The 25318-nt window shown below is 43.6% G+C and overlaps 1 protein-coding gene across 7 annotated transcripts in view; it reads right to left on the bottom strand.

Annotated features, from left to right (window-relative positions):
* The window catches only part of SAMD12 (sterile alpha motif domain containing 12), a 427167-nt gene that overhangs the window by 187719 nt on the left and 214130 nt on the right, over positions 1–25318 (bottom strand). For all 7 annotated transcript variants that reach the window (XM_021090580.1, XM_013996531.2, XM_021090576.1 and 4 more), the window contains one exon: positions 1678–1818. In XM_021090580.1, coding sequence (XP_020946239.1) covers positions 1678–1818 — 141 coding nt within the window. The remainder of the gene's footprint in view (positions 1–1677; positions 1819–25318) is intronic.

Here is a 25318-nt window from a genome sequence, read left to right as displayed (position 1 = left end):
CTCTATTTACTTTTTTTTTTTGGCTGTGCCTGCAGCTTGTGAAAGTTCTGGTGCCAGGGCTTGAACCCACAACACAGGAGTGACCTGAGCCACAGCAGTGACAGTGCTGGATCCTTAACCTGCTAAGCTACCAGGGAACTTCTGGATCTCTGTTTCTTTCTCTCTTTTTTCTTTTTAGGGCCACACCTGCGGCCTATGGAGGTTCCCAGGCTAGGGGTTGAATCAGAGCTGTAGCCCACTGGCCTACACCACAGCCACAGCAACGCCAGATCTGAGCTGCGTCTGCAACCTATACCACAGCTCACGGCAATGCCAGATCTCAGACTGAGTGAGGCCAGGATTGAACCTGTGTCCTCATCGATGTTAGATTTGTCTCTGCTGAGCCATGACGGGAACTCCTAGACCTCTGTTTACTTCTTAAAAGAAACTTAAAAATATATCAGCATGTTAGATTCACATTTCAGTCACTCAACATACCCATACCTGTAAATTTACCACTGGAAGTCTCTGGAGACTGATGCAAATAATGCATACCAAATAAACAATATCATTTTCATATCACTTGAAGTCTATACTTATCCTTCTGGAGCAGTCATTTTTCAGGCAGTACATTATTTCCTCTAGGCAAACAGACTATTACTGGGTTAATCTAAACGCAATAACATGAAACTTGGCTGACCCAGTTTCTCCAATATCAGCATGCATGCAATTACAATATCCTGCAGATTGAAAAATACCCAAGGCTCTCAAAAATACATATTTTATCATCCTTTCATTTAAAACAGCTGTACAATGGGCATTAAAACAAAACAAATAAAGGGTTATAGCCAACAGAGGTTGACAGTAACCAAATCTTACCTACACTTACAAGTTACACATAGTATGACTTAAAGGTTTCTTCAAAGCCAGCTTTATTCTGTCACTTCCAGTTATAGGGCTTTTAAGTGCTCTCAACATATTGAAAGTATTAGTGATTCTTGTTTAGAACTATATGGTTGTAATATTCCAGTTTTAAATTCCCTAGAGTCTATTTAAAAAAAATATTCTATTTTGTTTGTAAGATGCTAAATAGGATTCTCAAAATTTCTAAAGAGTGTGTGTATTCTTATTTATACATATAGACACCTACCTCTAAAATACTTTTCTCCCATTAGTCAGTGAAAAGCAAAGTAAAGCAAAACCCAACAAAAATTCCGCTTATATCACAGTCATATTAACTATGGAATCACTCAAATTCCAAGGCCACCTCAGAATTGGTAGTCAGACCAAAATAGCTTGGGCTGCACTGTACAGTTGGGCAGACTGCACACTGTACAATTCTAGGGGGTGCGATCGTATCCTGATCTGTGAAAATGATACTCCTGGGGGGTTGTGTGGCCTACAACCTATATAGCTATATGTGGTAACCTTGAAATTAGCTCAGATAATTCTGCCTGCTCGTTCATGACTTATCTGTACATCCTTCCCTATGTGAGCTATGGAAAAGAGAAGTTCTAGGAGGGAAGTGGACTTTTAATCTACATCCTTTTTTTTTTTTTTTTTAAATAAAGAAATTCTGCAAAAATAAGACAAAGCAAACCAGGAGCAATTTTTCCCTGGCTCCCCTCTGTCACGACGGTAGTGGTTTTTTTCCTCCTGTCTTCCCTCCCATCCACCCACTAGGCAGCAGCAGGATACCTTGTGTGAGTAACTGTAGGTTTCTGACTTCTTCTCGCACCTTCAGCTGGAGCACCTGTTGTAGGATGTGCTGCCGGAGGTTCTCCTGGGCAATCCCCATTCGCTCGAGCTTTTTGTCTGTAAGTCTCAGCAGGGCGCGCCCTGCAGGGTTTCAAGAAATAAAAGGAAAAGCAAGTGAGCAATGTCTGGAAAAGGAGTTCCATCTTCCTCTTGGCTGATCTTCCTCTTGCCCTAACAGAAGTTTCCATCTAAACACAGACACTTTGGCACAGAGAGTCCTCCATTAGGCCTGCTGACAGGAAGAGATAAGCAGGATGAAAAAGTGTTCCACAAATTTTAAAAAAGAACCTCAATTTTTATCTAATATTGGAATCCCAACTGACCTGTACATTGAGTTAAATAAAGCAGCAAAATTTTAACCTGGGTATGTGGGTCAAGATTGCAGGTTTCCATAGAAACAATGCTCTTTGCTGGGTGATGGGTTCTGAGGCTTGCCTAGAAGAGCCCATGTCACTGACAAGCCAGCTGAAGACCTAGGCACTCTAAGTGCGGAGGAACTCCAGCAATGTTTAACTCAGGTTTAATAAGGTTTCTGTGAACATGCATTTAAAGTTGCAGTTTTAGGAGTTCCCATTGTAGCTCAGCAGTAATGAACCCAACTAGGATCCATGAGCATGCGGGTTCAATCCCTGGCCTTGCTCAGTAGGTTAAGGATCTGGCATTGCCATGAGCTGGTGGAGGTCACAGACACAACTTGGATCTGGCATTGCTGTGGCTGTGGCGTAGGCTGGCAGCTGCAGCTCTGATTCGACCCTTAGCCTGAGAACTTCCATATTGCAAGTGCAGCCCTAAAAAATAAACAAAGTTCCAGTTTTAATTGGCAGGCATCCACCTCCCTGGGGCACCTCTGGGACTGGAGTTCCATCTCTGGCTGGTGGGAGTCATGCTTAATCTCAACCACTGGCCTAACACAAAGGTTCCAGCAGGGCTGAGCACCAGAGGAGAAGGGTGAGCGGGGGCAGCTAAAGACTGTAAACCAAGGAGCCGCAGGTGAGCGCCCTCAGAGCAGACATCCTGGGCCCTGGGCCCCCTGCCATAGTTTCCTTTCAATTACTTTCTTTTCCTGGGGAGTGGGGTGTCTGCCTGCTTCCCTTGCTATTGTGCTTACCATCAAATACCCCAATTCTTTCCACTCTTGCCTGGGAATAGGGAATAACCACACATCCACTGTGAGAGTTTAGCGGGAGAAAGACTGTTGTTAAAGGACCACAGTACCACCCTGTATTCCCCCCAACAACACCCCCAGTCACCACACCTGCAGCTCTTTTTTCATTTCAATTGACCAAGAATAAACAGAGTCCACTGTGTGTGATCCATGATAAGTCTTTGGGTATACTATTGTATACGCTTCAGAAACAAAAAGAATATGTATACATTTCAAACAAGAAACTCAACATCCAGAACGTGGGGTCAACAGGCATTTTCATCTGAGAACAGGAAGCCTATGTGTCCTGTGAGTAGGGAGAGGACACATGGGAAGAACGAGTTAGGAGTAACCCATGCTGTTCACACTTATTTTCTACCTCCCTTTAATGCTAAATGCATCAGTCAGGTTAAGTTAGGTTCCTTATTGGAGTAACAGGCAACCCCCAAATATCAGTGCCTGTGACAAGGTTCATTCCCTGTTTATTCTAAGGGTCAACTGCAAGTCCATCCACTCTGAACATTGTGCGTCACTGTACCAGAGGGAAACAAGAGGTGCTGGAAGGTCTCATAGCATCACTGAAATGCTCAGCCTCGATGCACTTACAAATGATGGGCCAGAGCTAAACACATGAACCCTCCCACTCACCAAGGATCCACACATGACCTCTGCTTCCATCATGTGCTGGGAAGAGGAGGGGGAGGAAGATATATTTAATGGGCAGCACTGATGAGAACCAGGGCTACCGATTTGGCCCTGGACCAGTGCCTGGCAAGGAAGTGAGTGTAGGGAGCTGTAGACGTGGGTGGTGGTCTCAAGTGTCAGTAAAAGCTGCATCTGGAAGAGGAAGGAGAGGTGGCGGGAAGGGAACCGGAGGTCTCGTGGCAAGGGCAGGCAGATCATGGCGGCCATGAGAAAGGAAGCAAAGGATACCCACAGACTCAAGTGGTTCTGCCTTCTGTGATAGGCAGATGGATGCTCATCTCTGGATCTGTGAGTTTGTTATCTTATATGACAAAAAGGACATTGCAAATGGGATTTCGTTAAGGATCTTGAGATGGGAGATTATCTGGCATTATCCAGGTGGATCCAATCTAATCGCATGGGTCCTTATAAATGGGAGACAGGACAGCCAGAGATGGGAAAGATGTGATGATGGGTCCTCATAAACCAGAGACAAGATAGAGAGGGAGAAGATGTGATGATGGGTCCTTATAAACCAGAGGTGGATAGAAAGGGAAAAGACGTGAGAATGGAAGCAGACATTGAAGTGATGTAGCCACCAGCCAAGGAATTCTGGCTACTACAAAGTGCAAATGATAAGGACACGCCTTCTCTCCTACACCCTCCAGAAGCAGTGCAGCTCTACCAACACTGTGATTTTTTTACGCCGTAGGACCCATTTTGGATTTCCAATCCCTACAACTGTTAAGGTAATAAATTTGTATTGTTTTAAGCCACAACACAGTCTGGCTTAAAACAATACACATTTTGGGTTGATTTAAATTTGTGGTATTTTGTTATAGCAGCAATTGGCCTTGCAACAGGAATGTACATGTTTTTAAGAACTATTGGCTTGAGATTTCCTTTCCGATCCCTTTCTTAATTTCTGGGCACTGGCACACTCAAAGGTGGAGAGCTAAGGAGGCATGAGCCTGAGCCCCGAGCTTTCCAGGCCAGCCTTGCCTTCCAATATTCTGCCATCAGAACTTGATCCTGAAGTGTCATTCAGGAAACACAGTATAGGACTTGGGGTTCACTGACATAGATAACCCTCCAAATAGCAGACATCTGGCTCTTTAAACAGGCCCTCAACTCAACAACAAATATCACGTTAAATAACCCATGAAGTTCAGAGTATCTAAGTCCATTCCATCACCCAAATGCAGATGTCCTCCCGTTTTTCTGCTCCTCATTATTTGGACTGTGGTTTCACAGGCTGGGACACTCAGCAGCCAGAGCTGCTGATGTGTTGGTAAGACACACAGTCCTGAGATATTGGCTGGTCCATCATCAATGCTAATAAGTCAGAGGCGGGGGAGGGGGTTATTCCCATGTGCAGGGCTCAATTTCTTGGCAGAAAAAGACACAAGGATGGCCCCTTCAGAACCTCTGGCTTCAACTTTTCCATCAATGCATCTGACTGATCCAAGATGGATACATAAGCCCTATCAGAATGTCATCTTCTGCTTGGCTGGGTTAATAGCATCAGCTCAAGGTACAGGTTACAAAACTCTATCACTTATACAAGTCTGCATTTTACAGGATATATTACACACAATGGTACCAATCAAGATTTCATCTTTTACATGCCTGGCTGTTCAAGTTGCTTTATCTAAACCTGAGACTGAAGATGCTCTTGCTGTTGTTTATTTCTTTTTCTTTTTTTGGCTTTTTAGGGTTGCATCTACAGCATATGAAGTTCTCAGGCTAGGGGTCTAATCGGAGCTGGAGCTGCAGGCCTACGCCACAGCCACAGCAACGCCGGATCTATAACCTGCTGAGTGAGGCCAGGGATCAAACCTGCATCCTCATGGATTCTAGTCAAGCTCATTAATGCTGAGCCATGATGGGAACTCACTATTTGCATTATTTCCATTGAAAGAAAGGAAAACTAGAAAAAGCTTAAAGAATATTTAAAACATGAGTGCTTTTTCCTCTTACTACTATACCTTTAGTGGCGCTTTATCTTCCTTGGAAGAAAATAAAAGTCTTAGACCACAGGAGAACGACTGAGAAATTATATGAGAGAACTTCTATGAAAGCTCATGATCTGTACACTGAGGAATTTCTGACTTCCCGCCTTCCATGGATGGTTTTTAGAGAATCATTCAAGACTGTGGTTCCGAAAATTCCTCACAAGAACTGTATCATTTACAGGAGTAAATGTCCCAGTCATCTCCTATCCTCCCGCCTCCCGCTGACCACAAAAGAAAGAGAATCCAAACAAGTGTGAGTCAGGGAAGTGATAAGTAATCAATCATCAATTGCGTTTTTTTTTCAATTTACATTGTCACTTTTCGTTCCTTATCACAAACATGCAATTGTTAATTCAACATTTACTGAGCACGGACTATGTCCTTCACCATGGGGCTAATGATAGACAAGAGCGACAGGGTCACTCTTGGAGCTTCAGAATGATAAGGAAGGCAGCTAATGATAAATATCTATAGTGTGTCATGAGTGATCCTAAGAAAGGGCAAATATGGGGCCCAGAACGGGTGACCTGAACTAGTCTGGGTATCAAGGAGCTGTCGTTGAGTTTGGGCTATTTAGCCTGGGACTTAAGTAAGAATCAGTCAGGTCAAGACTACTGGATTAAGTAAAGATTTTATTCAAGAGTCCAGTAACCACCAGATGAAGGAGGAGGCTGCTACCGCAGGCAGAAAATAGAGGAGTGCTGCATGGCTTTTACAGTCCTGCCTTTTCTCACAAAGGTGTCTGGACCACCCACGGTCAGCTGCCTCCATGGTGAGGGATGAAGGAGAGAAAAGTCAACCCAATCTCAAAAAAGCACCAACTAAATTTCCTGATACTCCGAACTGGTTCCAAATGGCAACTGTGGTGACCTAGGCTGCTGGGCCCTTCATAGGCTCGTAGGATCTTGGAGTTGGAAGAAGCATAAAGTCCTTCATGTGGATCATCCTGGGGCCTTTGACTCCTTTCCTTTTTTAAGTATTTACCGAGCACTACTGTATGCCTGAGCCTATCCTGGGTACTGGAGCTACAGAGACAGAGTGGTAGCTTCTGCCTTTGTGAAACTCACCATTCATGTGAGAGGCAGGCCATGTACAAATTAGCTGATGTACAGGCATAGACGGGGAACACTCCTGGGAGACGGTGCTATTGCAGTTTGGGTGATGAGAGAAGGCCTCTCTGAAGAGGTGACACTGGAACATCTAGACGTGTCAAGGCAACTCGAGGATGGCAGGAAGGCTAGTGGTATGAGGTCAGAGTAGGCAAGATATGTGAACGTAGGAAATGAGGCCCAAGAGAAGGCAGGGGCCAGGTCACTTGGCGTCCTAGGCCTCAGTGAGGACTTCAGACTCTTTTCTTTTTGTTTTCTTTTGTTTTTTTAGGGCTGCACCCGTGGTATATGGAGGTTCCCAGGGGTTGAACTGGAGCTGTAGCCTCTGGCCTATGCTGCAGCCACAGCAATGCCAGATCCAAGCTGTGTCTGCAACCTACACCACAGCTCACGGCAATGCTGGATCCTTAACCTGCTGAGCAAGGCCAGGGATCAACCTGAACCTCATGGATACTAGTCTGGTTCGTTAACTGCTGAGCCACAATGGGAACTCCAAACTTTATTTTAAATGGGGACAGTTTTGTGTAAGGGATGACTTGGGCATGATCTCATATGTTAGAAGAATCCCTCTGGTCACTCTATGGGGACAAACTGGGGGTGGGGAGGGAGCTGAGGAACAGTGAGTCAATGCACCGCCATGGCTGTCAAAATAGGAAGTGAGGCTGCCATGGGCTAGGGTGGTATCATAATCTTTCATACCTAGCACAGACAGATCCTGGTGGAATTTAGAGAAATGAGAGGGACCTCCTATGACTCGAGGTCTCTAATGCTTAACCCCCATAGCTGTCTGGGTGCTGTAACTGTGTCTCAGGATCCCTTGGAGAAGCTCAAGTCAAGGAATATTCCAAGAGGGAGTTCGCCCAGCAGAAACCTGGATCTCATGCTCTGCTAATAATCTTGGAGAAGCAGAAATTGCCACAGTTGAAGCTTGACCATATACACAAAAGCCTTGCTAAGTACGGTCTAACGCAATGCCAGCTCCGTAAGTACCTTTCCCGGGAGGTTCTCCACTGTCACACATGCCCTACCTTTGCCCACCTGCTGGTGCACAGTAACACTCAAGAAATACTGAATGCATGAATATGCGTAGATGCTTAGAGCCAATAGATGAATGTTGTCTTTTTTTTTTTTTTCCTTTAAGGACCGCATCTGTGGCATATGGAGGTTCCAAGGCTAGGGGTCAAATTGGAGCTGTAGCTTCTGGCCTATGCACAGCACAGCAATGCCAGATCCGAGCCATATCTGCGATCTACGCCATAGCTCATGGCAATGCCAGATCCTTAACCCACTGAGTGAGGCTGGGAATCGAACCCTCGTCCTCGTGTAAACTAGTCAGATGACCTGCTGAGCCACGACGAGAACTCCTGAATGTTGTCTTCTTTATGCACATACTGAGGACGTTGAGGTTGTTAAGTTGCTGCCTTTTCCAATGCAAGAGACTTGGCTGGAACCTGACTCTCAGACAGGACACCACCAACTATGAGAAACTGAATGTAGCACAGGGAAGAGGTGGCATTTCATTGGTGTTGACCAGAGAGATGCCAGCCAAGGAAGACAAACTCAAGACTAAATGATCACTTCACCTTCCTGTAGCCTCAAAGACAGACAGGTGCCAAGCTTTGCTGAGCAGATGGGCAGTGAGAACGGGTGACTGACAGCAGACTTAGAGAGCAGTGTCTCAGTTTTCAACAGTTGCCTTAACACATTACAAATACAGGGGTTCCAAGCAACAGAATCTATTCCTCATAGTTCTGGAAGCCAGAGTTCAACAGCAGTGTCGGTGGGCTGACGTCAAGATGTCGTCAGGGCCACACCTCCTCACACCTCCTCTGGAGGCTCCAGGGGAGAATTCCTTGATACTTCTAGCCCCTGTTGGCTGCCAGCATTCCTTTGCTTGTGGCCACATTGCTCTACCTCTGCCTCTATTGCCACATCACTTTTCCTCTTCAGTGTGCGAAATCTCATCCTGTCTCTCTCACTCATAAGGACACATGATCTGATTTAGAGCCCATTTAAATAATGGTGGATAGAGTTCCTGTTGTGGCTCAGGGGTAACAATCCAACTAATATCCATGAGGATGCATCTGTGGCTTTGCTCAGTGGGTTAAGTATCCAGCACTGCCATGAGCTGCGGGGCAGGCCACAGATGCGGCTCGGATCCTGCATTGCAGGTTGGAAGCTACAGCTCCAATTTGACCTCTAGTCTGGGAATTTCCATATGCTGTGGGTGTGGCCCTAAAAAGACAGCAACGACCACAAATGCTGGAAAATCTCTATGAAGATCCTTAACTTAATCGCATCTGTAAAATCCTTTCTCCTCGTAAGGTAAACATGTATAGGTTCCAGGGACTAGGATCTGTATCTCTGAATGGCCATTACTCAGTCTGCTATTTGTTGGAAGGAACTTTGGAGATTTCTGAGTGGTTCACTGCACTCCACATGGAGAAGTGAGGCTCAGAGAAAGTACTTGCATAAAGCCATACAGGAAACGGGGATATGGGGGCAGTGGGGAGACTTGGGGGTAGGCATGTGTCTCTGATCTTCAGGACCCATCTGGCTTTCATCTCTAGTTTGGGTAACTCCAGTCCCTGCTCAGGAAACTCTAACAGTAGCCCCATCACAGCTTTCCAAGATGAATGAGCACACACCATAAGGCCCAACAGGAAATTTCAGGGCAAGCTGGAGTGGGGCAGAGGATGTGTCTTCAGCTCCTACCCTACTGGAAAGTCTTGGTGCCACTGCAAGCAGTTGGGAAATGCCATTTTTCCCAAAGATCTAAACTACAGGGCCTCTTTTCTTCTGGAAATAGAGGTCACTGTACATTTCCCCCAAAAAATGTCCACTTGTATACTGGGTTAGCTCCCAATCTGCTCCCAAGCTAAGGCCACCTGTGACACATGGCAGGTAGATGCCCCTGGCTCTATGCCAACCCTGTCTGGGCCACAGCAAGAGTGATCAGAGTGACAGGTGCTGGGCATACCACCAGGGTACCACTGCCTGAAGCCATGTTCCTTCGATCTCACCATTACTCCAAAATAGGAATTTCTGGAACAGAGATACAAGGAGAGAAACATAATCACAAAAGCGTGGGCTCATGTGCTAAAGGGTAGAGATAAGGGCCCTGGAAAGCACATCAGAGTCTTAAATTCCTCATCTCTACTCTGGGGACGAAAATGACACTTTCATAGGGTGAATGTGAGGATCAGGTGACATCCCAGGAACACATGCCCTTTGCAAACTGGAACCACCAGGCAAACTGGGGACTGTGGTTCTTTGGCTGCCAGGGGCTCCTCCTCCCCCCTTCTCCTCCTCCTCATCACAAGAATACCAGCAGACCTTTATTGAGCCGTCATTAAGTGTTAAACACCATTCTAAGAGCTTTACATGGATTACCTCATTTTCAACAACTCTCTGAAGATGCTATGATTATCTATCATCGATTAAGAGCTACTAAACATAGCGAAAGGTCATATAGTCACTAAGCTGCAGGTCTAGGAGATGAAGAGATGTAGGAGCCATGCTCTTTAATCAGCTCCCTAAATTGCCACGCAGGAATTCTGCACACAGACCACAGGTGCTCCCCAAATCTCAGGAAGGGAGCATGAGGGTCAGGAAAGGATCCTGTTCCTGAGGACTTAAAGCAAGCAGTGCAAACGGGGGCGTGACGCTATGACGCACGAGGCCGTGATCACCATCACCCTTCGGTCCCCCTGCAGTGGAAAAGGACAGGGGCCTGAGGGGTCCTGGAAAGGCGCCAGGAACAGAGCCAGCCCTCCCTCACCACTGAATGTCCGTGTCTGTACCATGGACTCAATGTGTCTCATGACGATGAACCAGGAGGAGAAGGGGAACATCCCTGCCAGTGGGGCAAGCGCAGATTCTTCTGGAGCCCACGGGAGGGGGTACCTAGCTTTGCTGAGGTCCTTGAATAAGAAACAGATGTCAGTGGAGTTCCCTGGTAGTGTAGCAGGTGAAGGATCTGGCACTGTCACTGCTGTGGCGCAGGTTCGATCCCTGGCCCAGGAACGTCCACATGCCCTGGGCATGGAGGAGGGGGAAGGGCATTGGAGGTGGAGGAAACAGCTTAGGCAGAGGCGGATGGACCACCAAATGGTGCCTTCAGGGAACTCTGAGAAGCTGGACATCACTGGGTGTGGAGCATGAGGCTGGGAGCATGTTTACGGCGTCTCCCGTTGCCATTTCCAGATGCCCCACTTACAGGGAAGCCGGTTTTAGACTTTCTTTTCTTTCTCTGCCCAACCCAAAGCAGCACCTGAGAGATACAAGAGATGATGTTCACAGGCATAAAACACTCGCTTGGAGTTTCTGAATACCTCCTTTTTTGCCTACACTGCATCCCTGCCCATTTCTGGTAAAAGAAGCTCGCTTTTGTCTTTCTCTGGGGGTAGGGGCTGTTCCTCCTCTTTAGGTGGGGCTTTTACTAAGCAAAACAGTCCCTGTAGTCCTTTTCATTTCTGAAGTACTACATACTTTTCTCATTATGTTTACTTTCTGTTTTCTGATTCCCTCCCACCTCCTCCTGTCATGTAAGGATGTTTCCAACTGCTTAGCTAGAGCTGTGCTCACTGGAGGCACTGAATATATATTCCTTTTTTCAAAAAAATGATTTTCATTTTTTCCATTATAGTTGATCTACAGTGTTCTGTCAATTTTCTACAGGACAGCAAAGTGACCAGTCACATACACACACACTCACACATATATATATATGCATTCTTTTTTTCACATTATCCTCCATTATGCTCCATCACAAGTGACTAGATATAATTCCCAGTGCTAGACAGCGGGCTTTCATTGCTTATCCACTCCAAAGGCAAAAGTTTGCATCAATTAACCCCAGACTCCCAGTCCATCCCACTCCCTCCCCTCCCCCTCTACCTTGGGGACCACAAGTCTGTTCCCAAGTCCATGAGTTTCTTTTCTGTGGACAGGTTCATTTGTGCCATATGTTAGATTCCAGATATAAGTGATATCATATGGCATTTGACATCACTAATTATTAGAGAAATGAATAAATATTCTTAAACTAATGCTGGGCGTGTGACCCAGACAGGGCAAATAAAATGTACCAGAATTACTATGGTTTCTAAGAGCTGAGTTCTTTTTCTTAGATCTCATCCCAAGGAACCCTACAAGCCTAAACATGTTGTCACTGGCTGTCTTTGCCACTAATATGGAGAGAATTTGCTAGAGAATTCAGCCAATGGAGAGAGCAGAGCTGAGAAAGAGAATGGAGGAGGGGGCTTGTGAGAGGAGGGAGATAAGATAGCATTATTTGATTTCCTGAATACAGCCTTGCCTGAATTCAGGTACCCGGGGGTTTTTCATTTATATAAGTCAATGCTGGGGGTGGGGGCAAGTTGAGCTCCTTTGTACCGCGTGCACCCAGGAGAATCTTGACTTACAGATCCAAGCTTATCTGTAATTTTCTGTGGAGCTGCTGTCCTGTCCTGCTTATCGCCATTCAAGAAAGCCCATCAGGGTGTAGGTACGAATAATGAGAACCCACAGCAACTTATTTTCAGAAAGTTAACCATTGGCAAATGTTGGTACTTTCACTACTATTCCTTATAAATTATATGAACTACACCTTAAACCCCACAGCATACTTCTGTCTGTTTGATGCACCTGGGCAACCTCCTTATCCAACAGAGGTGACAAACTCAGAAGCTGTCAGGATAACATCACTGGGTGAAGCTGCCTGCTCTAAGGGACAGCTGGGATTAGGTGGCTGACAGTGGACAGACTGGTTTGGCTTTTTTCCTAAAATGTGCAATTCCAACCCATTTTTGCTATGCTACAATACAGGCTAGGTGTTGCTACTTCTCCAATTTTGAAGCTAAGAACAGAAAGTTCAAAAGTTTCATGAAAACTCCTGATTGAAAATTTGTCCCCTTTTTTCCACACTAGGAAAGCCAAACGAAGCACGTCTATGGGTCACATCTGACTCACAAGTTGCCACTTTCAACATCTGACTTTTAATCTTTCTCCTCCTCCACCTCCCTCTCAATTACAATGGAAAGGGATTCAGGCAATCTTGCCTGCAGGGTTTCAACTGGCTTCTGGAATGAACTCCAAGTTCTGAGATTCCATTCTAGGCGGCTTGTCCTAGATGAACAGCTAATGAAACAACAGGCAGTTAGCAACTAGTCCAAACTGGCTGGCTGTTTTTTGGTGTTTTTTTTTGTTTTTTTTCCTACAATTTAACGTGCAGTGCAAACCCATCTTTTGAAGTAACCCTCCGCCCAGCCTAATTTCCTAAAGGTGACTGAGAATCACCAGGACCAGAGCGAGCAGGACCCTGAGGTCAGCCAACCCACTGCCTCATTGCTTGGCCAGAAGGTGCACTAAACCTTTCAGGACTAGTAAGACTCCTCTCACTTCTACCTGAGAGCACAGTCCACTGCCAGGCCTGGTCACTCACTTGGCTACATTCAGATTGATTAGCAGTAAATTAAAGGCCCCTCCTCTGTGCTGAGGAGGAGAAGGGTTAATGGACATTTGCAAGTGGTCCCTGTAAGTAATTGACCACACTGATAGGAACTCTATATGGATTTTTTTTTTTTTTTAAACCAGTCTTGGGTAAAAAGACTATTTTAGACAATCTAGTGTTTTGGTTTCAATATAGCTAGGTGCCGAGATGCTAACAGGAGGAAACTGAAATAGTGCTAATTTCCATCTGAAATATAAAGTCAGAGAGAAATTACATTATAGTCCTTTTCAAACAGAGGGAAAATGGGGCCCTGCTCTATTTTCCAGTTCCCCCCGCCCCCAAGAAGGCAGACAAAGCTTCCAGACAGAAAATTAAGGGTTAAATCCTTGTATGTTGTTGGCAGTACACAGAGTTACCAAATCCCCTCCAAAAATTAATTTAAGAAAACCTTAAAACGGTTTGTTTGGGGATTCTGTTTTAGTCCCTGAGAAGACTCAGTAATTACTTCCCTTGTACCTCAGAGCAGATTTTTCAAGCGAGAAGTGTAGTATCAACATAATGGAGACTATAGCCAAAGATTTATGATCTCATAAACCACTTCAAGGGCTTTTCTGTTTTTGATAGGTAGAACAGAGCTCTTGGTGTGTTTGCTTTTATTTGTCAGTGTTTGTATGCATGGTTTTGAGATTCTTTGTTAACCCAATGTCAGTAGGTGAGTAACCCACCATGCATTAGGCATCTTCCAAAATTAATTACCAAGAAGCACGTGACTATCACCAGCCTCCTCCTCCCCCTTGGTATTCCACTCATGACCTTAACAGCCCAACGCGTATAATGTTCACCTGCTCAAGAGGCAGGCTCTGGGCTTGCTGGACTCCACACACAAATTAATCTGACCAGTGACCCATCAGCAAAAGAATGTTTAAAAAAGTTTCAAAGCTACTTCAACTTTCTGATTCTTAGAGATGCATTTTTTTTTTTTCTTAAACTTTTCGATGTTGGACTTGATTCATAGCAGGGATTTCTTTGGGAGAAGAACAAGTGAGTATTATCCCAGCTCCAGAAATATGCTGCAGGAGAGATGGAAACAGTCCTGTCTTTGGGGCGCTGAAAAGTAGCCTGCAGATGTAAGACCAGCAGGTATTAAACAGCCTAAAAGTAATTACATGATAAAAGCTATAGCAGTGACCATGAGGCTCATGAGATCTACTGGGAAAGCTTTGGAGAAAAAGAAAGAGATCTCGGGTTTGGAGTTGAGAGTCAGGGCCGGCTGGATCAGTTTGCTCCATGGCTACTGCTGTGATGATTCAACTCTCCAGCTTCTTCACTTACAAACTGGGGATGAAATGCCACCCTCTCCCCATGTTGTGCTGATTAAGTACTCAATGAAGTCAGTGGAATAGAAAGTATTATTGCCATCTTTAGGAAACAGACCTAAAGGAAGGCAAGGGGACCACCCAAGACCCTATAAGGAGTGGGGTAGTTCAGGTAGGGGTTAAAATGGTGAAAAAATTGACTTAGTACATCCCACACTGATATGCACGTTGAGAGGAGCTTATCTGCTTGACTCTGTTTGGCCCTATTGACATTTGGGAATGGGTAACTCCTTGTTCTGGGGAGCTGTCCCAGGCATTGTAGGATGTGTCGCAGCACCCCCAGCCTCTACCTACTTAGGATTGTGCCAGTCAAAAATGTCCTTAGATTTCTGCCAACTGTCTGCTGAAGGGCAAAATCACTCTTGGTTGAGAACCATTGCTGTAGATGTTTGCTTTCAACTAACTAATTCTCAAAATACTAATTAATCCAAGAGACAGACGCAACGTCAGGTTTGGAGGTTCCTGGGACTCAGGTGAATGATGAGGCAAAACAACACAAAACACACTTTCGGGAAAAGCACCTACCATGTGTCAGGCCCTTTCCCATCCATTGTCCCATTTCAGCCAAAAATCAGCCTGGGAAGCATTCTTTTCTCCATTTTAAGGATGAAGAAACTGATATTCATGGCAGAACAGGGATCCCAACTCAGTTCTACATGAAAAAATTTCCCTTTCGAGGTCCTGAAATGCCTCGGAGCCCATAACCACAACACTTCAGATGAGGTTTAACTTAAGGGTCCTCATGAATAAAAGAGTAATGAAAGTGAAATAAGGTTGCTTTGTTTGGTAAGTGACAAAAAATTTGAGGAAACTAAGACTGTAACAATTGATTGACACTGTCTGGCATTGCTTCAATGCTGAAGAGACAGTACAAATGCACATCTACTGAACAGCTTCCTCCTGTCCTCCAAGCAGGAGTAAAAATAAGCTCATCAAGGCTAAAGTCCAAAATTTGATGTCAACAGGTTATAGCACTAAAAGTTATGCTGGAATAAGATAAGCCACAGGAAGAGATTCTCTCTTCAGTATTTCCTTTATCCGTGTCTCCCCAGATACCTACCTTCTCATGTCTTCCCTCCCCCCTTCCTGTCTGATGGGCTTCAAGGGTTGGCTCAGGTCTTACTTTCTCCCTGACTCCCCTGGGAACCTACAGGTCAACTATAAGGTGGGAACTGTTAGAGGGAGGATGTTTATTCTCCTACTTCAATGAAAGGTCCTTAAAGCAAGGGTGTATATTTTCATTTTTATATTGTGAACATTCAGGACACTGTTTAATAAACTTGTGAAATAATATTTGGACAGTGTCAAAACAAACTCTGTCAAGGGAAACTCAAGTTAGAGAGTGTAGCTGACTCTGTGGGTGCCAGTCCCACGTTGCAGTTTCATGTACACTTGAATTGACTGGCTTTACCACATCTGTAATGCCCATACCTTGACTTTGCAAAGAGACTTGCAGGCTTGCAACAGCCACCTGGAGGCCCAGGCTAGTAATGGTGCTAAGGATTGTGGAACTTGAGATGTGGATGGATGACAGCTTTATTCTCTCCCTTCACTCATCCCAGCCATTACAGTGCTGGAGCAGGCGGATGGTGGGAAGAACAGAATGAGAGGAGGAGGGAGAGAGCTCGTGCGGCAATGAGTCTGATCACCCCTGGAGACTGGCAGCACAGTGGAAGGGGGGACTGGCCCTTACAGCAGAGACCAACTGCTTTATGAGGGTTAAGGGCATGTCTGTGAAGTCAGATGCGTGGGTACAAAACCAATCTCCACCAATTACATGTCATGCTACCTGAAGCAAGTTAGTCAACCTGAGTTAATCTTCATTTACCCATCTTATAATGGGTGTGATAATAGAATCTCTGTCATAGGAATATTTATGAAGAGTAATGAGATGATACATAGAAAGCACTGTGCCTGTCACATACGTTAGCAATGGATGATGATGGCGACCAGTCCTAAGACTGAGAATTTGCCACAGGTGAGTCTCTAATGAGCGCTGTGGCCCCTCTGTTCGCACAGGTGAAATACACCATGCACCGTTTTACATAGTCTGGCCAATTGATAATCACGTACAGCCGCACCTTCGCTGAACGCTCCTTCACGCACTGTTACTCTTAACCACTTCTGGAGGGCTCAGGTCACTCAGCTACCCTTGCTTCCCTTTCTATAATGCCATTATTACAGGATGTGTCCCCCATATATTTAATCTCCAATTGCGTGCTCTCCAAAGAACTTTAAGTTACAATGAGACATTTAAAGAATTATTGGGAAAGGAAACAAAGCAATGCCCACTTGAGTTCCTCCAACAACCATGCACGAGGGCCAGTGTTTGGGGACTAAAATGCCATGCCACTGTTGTACACTGTTGAAACACTTTTTCACTGTTGGTACAAATAAAGACACATGATAATCAACAGAGACTCTTTATAATCAATCATAAATGACAATAAAAATGGACACGGAGAAAGTCGGAAAAAAAGAGGAAGGCGAAGGAAACAGTGAGATTCTTTGGTAACGCGTCCTCTTCTGACTTAGATTTGGCTATTGAATACTTCAGTTCAACATTAACCAACTAGTTAATTCATTCTTCCAGTAATAAGGTAGTAACACCTTATTTCATTTTGGATTATTTTGGGGAAAGCAACCTGAACTTGTGGAGTAGAAGCTCACGTTAGAAGTTTGGTGCTTCCACCCACTCGTGCTGTGAGTTGGAGTAGTTACATAAGGCCCCTGAATCACAGTGTCCTCACCTGTAAAATGGGAATACTGATTTAAGTTACGCTGAGCTTTCTTTGTGAAGGTTAAATTAGGTAGTAGATCTGAAAGTGCCTAGCGCAGTACAGGACTTAATACATTCTCTTTCGAAGGAGAGATTTCATAAAGGTGTGCCTTGTTTCTATCATTACACTTACTATGTTATAATATAACCATGAATTTGTTCACAGCCTATCTTCCTTTTCAGATTCTAGGCTTTTTACAAAGAGAAGGTGGGTTTCATTTAACTGAGTAACTCCAGTGCGTGGCACCTGGTAAAAGGTGACCTGAACAAATGGCCTCATGAGAAAAGATGGTTATCACCCCCCATTTTGAAGGTAAAAAACTAAGCCCAGAAAAAATGAAGGGAACTGCCCAAAGTCACATGCCTAGGAGCTAGCAGAGCAGAGACTGGAACCAAGATACCTGATTCAAATTCATGCTGTGCCTAGAAAGGCTATGCCTGCTTTAGTTTGGCCTTTGGTTTAATAAACAATGATCTTCTAATGCAGTCATTAGACTAGGTGCTGGGTATAAGCAGTGACTACAATCCATATGGTCTCCATACTCACAGAGTTGCAGGTTAGTGAATGAAGTACACATAAAAAGAAAATACGCAAATAAATGATTTCAACACAGAATGTTGTCTTTGGGATGGATTAGCAATGGAATCCTACTGTGTAGCACTGGGAACTCTGTCTAGTCACTTTTGATGGAACACGTAATGTGAGAAAAAGAATGTATACATGTATGTGTAACTGGGTCACCATGCTGTACAGTACAAAAAAATATATATAAATAAGTGATAAAAAAAATTTTCAAAAAAGGAAAAAACAAAATACTTATTTCATGAGGAAAAACAGAGGAGGCCAAGTGAGCCCCAGAAACCCAAGTTGCTTGTGGGGAAAGCAAATCAGAAAGAAACTTTTGGCTAAGATCTGAAGGATGAGAAAGAGTGGTGAAGAGTAAAGTTAAAGAGGTTGGAGGCAGAAGAAAAAAAATAGATGCAAACGTTCTAAATAGACTATCACTGTCCGTGGAGGCAAGAAGGCCAGTGAAGTGAGGTGGCCTTGTGGGAAGGGTAGAGGCCAACGGCTTGAGATGAGGATGGAAGGGCAGACAAGAGTAAGATCAATCTGGGTCTTGGAGGCAAGACCAAGGATCCCATTACCTACTCCAAGTGTGATGGAAGATCAAAATATACTTTTAAGAAGGGCAGTGACATGATGCAACTTCCATTTAAAAATTCTCTCTCTAGCTGCAAAAAAAAAAAAAAAAAAAAAAAAAAAAAAAAAATGTCTCACTTAAGGGTCAAGGGAACATCTGGAAGTTGGAAAAATTAGTTGGGAGACTGCAGCTTTTGTTGAATCCCCAGAAGACGTGGCTTCTACTAGAAGGTGGTGGTAAAGATGTGAAGAGAGGAAATATTTTTGCATCTAGAATCAAAGGCGGTAGATTAGGTATTTGAGGCAAGAAGGAAATGGATGTCAATGACAGAACACGTCTTTCTGGCTTGGGCAATAAAAGAAGGGACAGGGAAATTGCTGACCTGGAGAACACTGAGTGAGGACGGTAGTAGAAGATCAAACTTCTGGTTCGACATGGAATGAGCCTGACCTGCCTACATCCATGAAACAGTCAACAGAAATGTAGAGTGGGTGTGTGGAGGTGTACAGTGGGAGCTCCAAACAGAAGTCAGCCACCATCATAAAGCTGACATACAAACCCGTGATCAGAGAGGAAGGGGAGCGAAGGGAGGAGAGGCTTGAGGACTGATCTCTGGGGACCCCCAGCACCGCGTGGGTGGATCAGTGGGACAGGCCCACAGAGACACACTGTGAATGAGTGGCTGGAGACACAGAAAGAAATCTTGGGGAATGAGGTGTCAGACAGAGTGTAGTTCAAGAAGAACAAGAGACCATTTGTGCTGAAGGCTGAGGAGCCCAGTCAGGCATAGTCACTAGAGAATACCTTGCAATGGAAGGTCCTTGAGGCCCAGAAACCCTTGTATACAGAGTGTGTGAGGGGTAGAGTCCAAGACATCATGTCATTCAATCACTGAGCTTTCCTCCTGCATGAGGTATCTTGCGTTTGACCCAAGAGACAAAGGGAAAGGAGTTACCTGGAAGGGACCCATCAGCTTTGGACATCATCATTATTATCCATAATAGGGAGTTCCTGCTGTGGCACAGCAGAAACGAATCCAACCAGGATCCATGAGGACGCAGCTTCGATCCCTGGCCTTGCTCAATGGGTGAAGGATCCAGCATTGCTGTGAGCTGTGCTGTAGGTCACAGACACAGCTAGGATCTGGTGTTGCTGTGGCTGTGTCACAGGCTGGCAGCTGTAGCTTGATTCGACCCCTAGGCTGAGAACTTTCATATGCCAAGGGTGCATCCCTAAAAAGACAAAAAAATAAAAAATAAAAACATCATCAATAATTGATTGGACAATTACGATGGGCTGGGTATAAATGTGGATAATTTCTCATTCTTTGATTTGTTCTTTGGGACAGTTTTCTGGATAGGTTTAATTGTTATCCCTATTTTAAAAATGAGGTTTGAGAATTTTAGTGACTATGATCACAGTAGTAAGAGACAGTAAAATTCTGAATTATTATTTTTCCAACTCCACAGTTCATCCTCTCTGCCCATTTTGCTGTCTGGCTTTTCTCTGCATTTGATTAGAAGCTTTGGAAAAGGAAAAGAATTTTTTAAAATGTTTTAAGTTCCAGCCCTCGTTAGAGTACCTGCCGCATAGCAGACCATCAATAAATGGTGGATGGAAGAGTGAGAAAGAAGGAAAAAATAGAGGGGGAAAGACAGGAGAAAAAGAGGGACCAGATAACTTAGGCCAAATCAATTTCCAAAGATTATCAGTTCTACCGACTGGAAGGCTCTGGCCCATGTCACTCAGATCCCTCTTAAGGCCTAAAGAACGCCCCAGCTGCTGGCTGCTCTTGGCTGTTGGCCCTTCTGGGCAATGCCCTGGCTGAAAAGAGCTACTTCATCCAAGGTCATGACCCTCTTCCTGAGAGCAGCCTGTATCCTATGACTGGTGGCAGGCAGGAGGGAGCTGCATCTTTAGGTCTAGCCTTTATAATTGTATCCAGGTGGCCCAGCCCCAGCTGGATTAACTCCAAAGGCCAGTCCCAGCTCCAGACAGCTGCAGATGGCTGAGGTCTTGTTCGGATTGAGTCAGAGTCTAAATCCAGCATCTTTCACGTTCCTAGCAAGTGGTGAATAGGAAGACACCACCCAAAAAACTTCTAGCACCCAGCTCTCCTTCTCTGAGCCTGCTTTCCAGGAACCCATTGTCTGACAGGGGTTCACTGGGCAAAGGGGTGCCCGATCAATTCTCTGCTGTAAACGTGATGTGTTACCTGTGATGATTTTTGAACAGCCCAGGTGGCTTCATTGCCCCATCTAGTATGTCCCGAGGTCACCTACCTCCATAGTAAGTGTGAGTGTGGGGAATGATAATGAACTGTGATAGTGGCCTCTGCGAAACATAATCAGTAAGATAAATCTGCTAAAAATTGTATGTGTACATCATCTATTGATTTTATAAGTGTATCTCATTTTCCATAAAACACTGAGTACTATGCAATAATAGCATGCTATGTAAATCATAAATACATATGCATATATGCATATATTTTCATGTTCATATAAATACCTATGTATAATCTATCTGTTATATGCTTGACATGAATTATCTCATGAGATTCTTACATATAAGCATAATTATTTTTCAGATGAGAAAATTAAGCCCAGAGAGGTTGAAGATCCTGACAAAGACTTTCTAGCAAAAAGAGCTCATGCTTTGGGTCAAATCTGGCACTGTTAGACTTCAAGCCCTGTACTTTTAATCCCTCTACCACACTGAACATCAGCTTGAGCAAATTTCTTACAAAGTGCTGTGACTTCACAAGAAAATAACAAGAACAAATACAGACTCATGGATCCCTCATTTTGCAAATTTCGATTTTTGTGTCCTGGGTTTCCTTAAATCGGAAAACATCTGGTTACACCAGGAAGTCAAATTCACAAAGACAAAGCCACAGGGGAAATGAAGCATTGTCCTTTGTCCCTTGAAGAAGCGACCTCTTCCCAACAACTCCAGTGAGCTGAGCTTGCTTTTACAACCGAGATGTTTTCCTTTGTATGCAGAGTAATGGAGCATGGCAAGAGTACATGCCTTCAGCAACAAAATCTGTAAATCAACACACACACTCCACCATGTTGTGACTGTGAGAACACACACCCTCACAAGGCAGGAGACAGCTTCTGTCAAAGGAAGAGCTGAATACTGATCAGTCCATAAGAAACAGAACTGAGATTGAAAAAAACATCTTAGAACTGATAAATGAATTGGTATCATAATAGCAACAGCTTGGCTTCAACAAAAACTATATTGGTTAAATTAAGTCTTCTACATAAAGATGTCAAGTGTTACAACTTCACCACTGCAGTGAAGAATAGCTTCAAAAGGTGCCTAAATGGAAGAATTAGATCCTTAGAAATGACTTTATAGAATTGTCAGTTCTAAAATCATAAATCTCTACTCCAGCACCAGATTTCTATTGGTTTGGGCTGTATCTTTCAGCACCATGTTATTCCAATCCTGCCGTCCAAACCATTTTCCTACCTTTCTTCTAACATAAAGAATACAGGAATCTAGTGACTACTGCTGGATTTCTCCTTCAATCATACCGTGCTGTGAAAACTAGTCATGGCTGAAAATTTTACTCCAAAATCTTTCTTTCAAATTTTATTCGATAGTAAAGCAATAGTTTCCGTGCTTCTTTTTGCCTTGAGTCCTGCGTATTTTTTGGATTGGACAGTTAGAGCTCTACTCTTTCCTTCCTCTCTTCCTCTTCCTTTTTTTTTTTTTTTTTTAAATTTCCAGGGCCAGGGAATGAACTCATGCCACAACAGTGATCTGAGCCACAACAGTGACAAAGCCAGATCCTTAACCTGCTAAGCCACCAGAGAACTCCTAGACTTTCTTTAAAAAATACCAAAATATTAAAAGTTCCTAATGACTCAGAAGTCAGCCCCAATGAGAATTCACTTTTTAAATGAGCTAAGCCATGACAGTCATTGCTGGGAACACACACACACACACACACAACTTTGAGGATATTGGGATTGTTCAAATAGCCACTAAATGTGCTTCTACGTTAACCTTGAGATTTTATTTTCTGGATGTCTTTTCATCACTCGTAAATGTAGCCACATGATTTTTCAATCTAACATGTAAGATGAAAGTAAGCCTTTCTTGAGCATGATTTACATTTCCTGTATTTGTTCCTTATAAATTATATTTTAAGCCCAATATTCTGATTTATGAAGCTCTATTTCCTTTTCTTTCCATAAGAAAAAAAAGGCACATGTGTCTAAGATTAGATTCTAAACAATCTACTGCATTTAATTATGAAAACCTACATAACACGGGGAATTTTGAAGAGGAGAGGAAAATCATATGCCTACCAAAAAAAAATAATTCAGTATTACAAAATCATTGAAATTAGAGATGGAGGAGGCTTATCGGGTCATCTATCAAAGCATGCATTTGACACCAAGATTTAATATGCCAGAGATGTTGGGTCACTAGAGGTGCCTCCAATCTTTTGATAAAGTGGAGAAACTGAAAAAGAACATTTAAAGAGCAGAGCCCTTAATCAAAGGCAAGTTCTCATAGATCAAAATATCAGGGAGAAATATGTAAGATGCAGAAGAGAGGCAAATGGAAAAAACACTGAAACATCAAGGAGATAAAACTTTATTTCAAAGTTTTCTAGATAGAGGTGCAAGTCTCATAGGATAACCACGCAGTTGATGGTGTCCAGGGACTGGGGTTTACAGGGAACTGTTACAGCCAGAAGAGCCAGAGGGGTCAAAGGCTGAAGCATATTATTGTGTGTAAAATCCCAACCTTTCATCTATGGAATGTAACCTAATCCTTAGAAATCTCCTGCCCTGTTTCCCTTCTAGTAAAGGGCAATGGCTTATAGTAAACATTCTTCAGAGTGTGTGTGTGTTGGGGAGAGGGGAGTTTTGAAAGAAGGGGCACTGGGCTGATAAAGCAAAAACAAGAACAGATGCTATCATTTACTCACAAAATCAGAACAGAATTATCTAAAAATTTTAAGTATCTTTAGATTTCACCATAGGATCTTTGATAAGACAAATCTTCTGTAAGGCCTGGTCTTGTCTTTTATTGTTTTCCTTTGTTAAAAAAGAAAAAAAAAATCTAATCCTAGTAACTAGTTGCTACAAGCCATTTAAAAAGTAGAAGCCTGCCAGAAAACAGTGAAACGGGGTAAAAAGGACTTGCTGGTGAGCAATCTCTAAAATTTATCAGGATTCCCGCTGAGCGTCCACCCACACACCTTATACTCTGAATTGGGTACACCGCCTCTTTCCTGATTTATTGCATCTCTCTACACAAACACTGAAGCTAGCATCTGCCAGCGTCGGAAAGGCTGCATCTTTACACCAGCCTGCCAATTCCTTTAACACACCTCTAAGAATTCAAGAGGATCTGTTCATTTCAACCAGGTTGCTGGTGCAAGGGGGCTAATGAAAACAAAGGCAAAGAGATAAAATGTGCCCTAACCCTTTGAATTGGGCTCTAGCTCTCAGTGGCAATGGGGAATACAGTCTGCCATTCTTTTATGTTACATACGGTATATAATCGTGTGTGTGTGTGTGTGTGTCTCTGTGTGTGTAGTGGAGGTGGTGCAGTTTCTTTTATTTTTTATTAAGATGCAGTAGAGAAGAATGGATAAGAGCAGAAGTTTTTTTCCCCCTTACAATACATACCCATATCAAAACATCAAGTCATACACCTTAAATACATATAATTTTTATTGGCCGATTATACTTCAACAAATGTTGGAAAGAAAAAGAGGCGGCATCCTGGAGGCAGATCGCCTAGGTTTAAATTCTAGCTGTTTCACTTATTTGCTGCGTCAGTGTGTCGACAAATATTTTAAGTTCCTTTATGCTCAGTTTCTACATGTGTTTTAAAAATAAGGAAGATAATAGTATTTATTTAATAAGGGTGTCATGAGGATGCAATGTGAGGGTGTGCATGTACATTTAGCACCTGCCACACAGGAAGGGCCTAATAAGAGCTACTGCTATTAAATTAAAAACAACAAAAAACAGTTTTAACAAGTGAGTTGTTCCTATTTGGAGGAAATGACTTTAATGAGTCAACTTCGAAGACTGGCACTGACGGGCCTATCATGACATAATAAAGTGTGAAAATAAATCAGAGGGAGGAGAGACTCTGAGGAGGCAAACGAACAATAGCTCATCCTCTTACATGGAGAACCTATAACCTGAATTCAGAAGGCCACAGGGTAATTGATTACAGAAATGTTTCACGCCTTTGGAATATAGATAACATACTGGATTTTGGTCTTCAGCAATATATATAATAGGCCTTGGCATGGTTTATTTTGTTCGACTTTTTTTTTTTTTTTTTTTCTGGCCACCCCATGACATATGGAGTTCCCAAGCCAGGGATCAGATCTACACTGCATTTGCAGCAACGCTGGATCCTTAACCTGCTGTGGTGGGCTGGGGATTGAACCTGCGTCCCAGTACTCCAGAGCTGCTGCCAATTCCACTGCACCACAGCAGGAACTCCAAATCATTTATTTTTGGTGTTTGTTCTGCTTGGTGTTCTCTGAGCTCCTTGGATCTGCAGCTTGGTACCTGCACTAATTTTGGAAAATTCTCAGCCTTCCAAAGAAAATTCAAATATTTCCTTGGCTTCATTCTCTTTTTTTTTCCTTCTGGAATCCAACTAGCCATATGTAAGACCATCTGATATCCGGGGTGACTGAGACTTTTTTGAGGCTGTCCTTATTTCACGCACTTCAATTGTTAGCCTCAAAATACAGTCGATATAGATTTAACCCAGTTTCTACATACATTGCCATTTGTGATCTCTATCACTGTAGTGGTATACACACAATCTTTAACATCCTAAGAGTTACTAAAGGAGTTTGGTATAAAAGCAGAGTT

Source organism: Sus scrofa, chromosome 4, assembly GCF_000003025.6.
Source record: "Sus scrofa isolate TJ Tabasco breed Duroc chromosome 4, Sscrofa11.1, whole genome shotgun sequence".
Taxonomy (NCBI): domain Eukaryota; kingdom Metazoa; phylum Chordata; class Mammalia; order Artiodactyla; family Suidae; genus Sus; species Sus scrofa.
The sequence above is the reverse complement of the archived record's forward strand: the minus strand, read 5'-3'. Positions and strand labels throughout refer to the sequence as shown.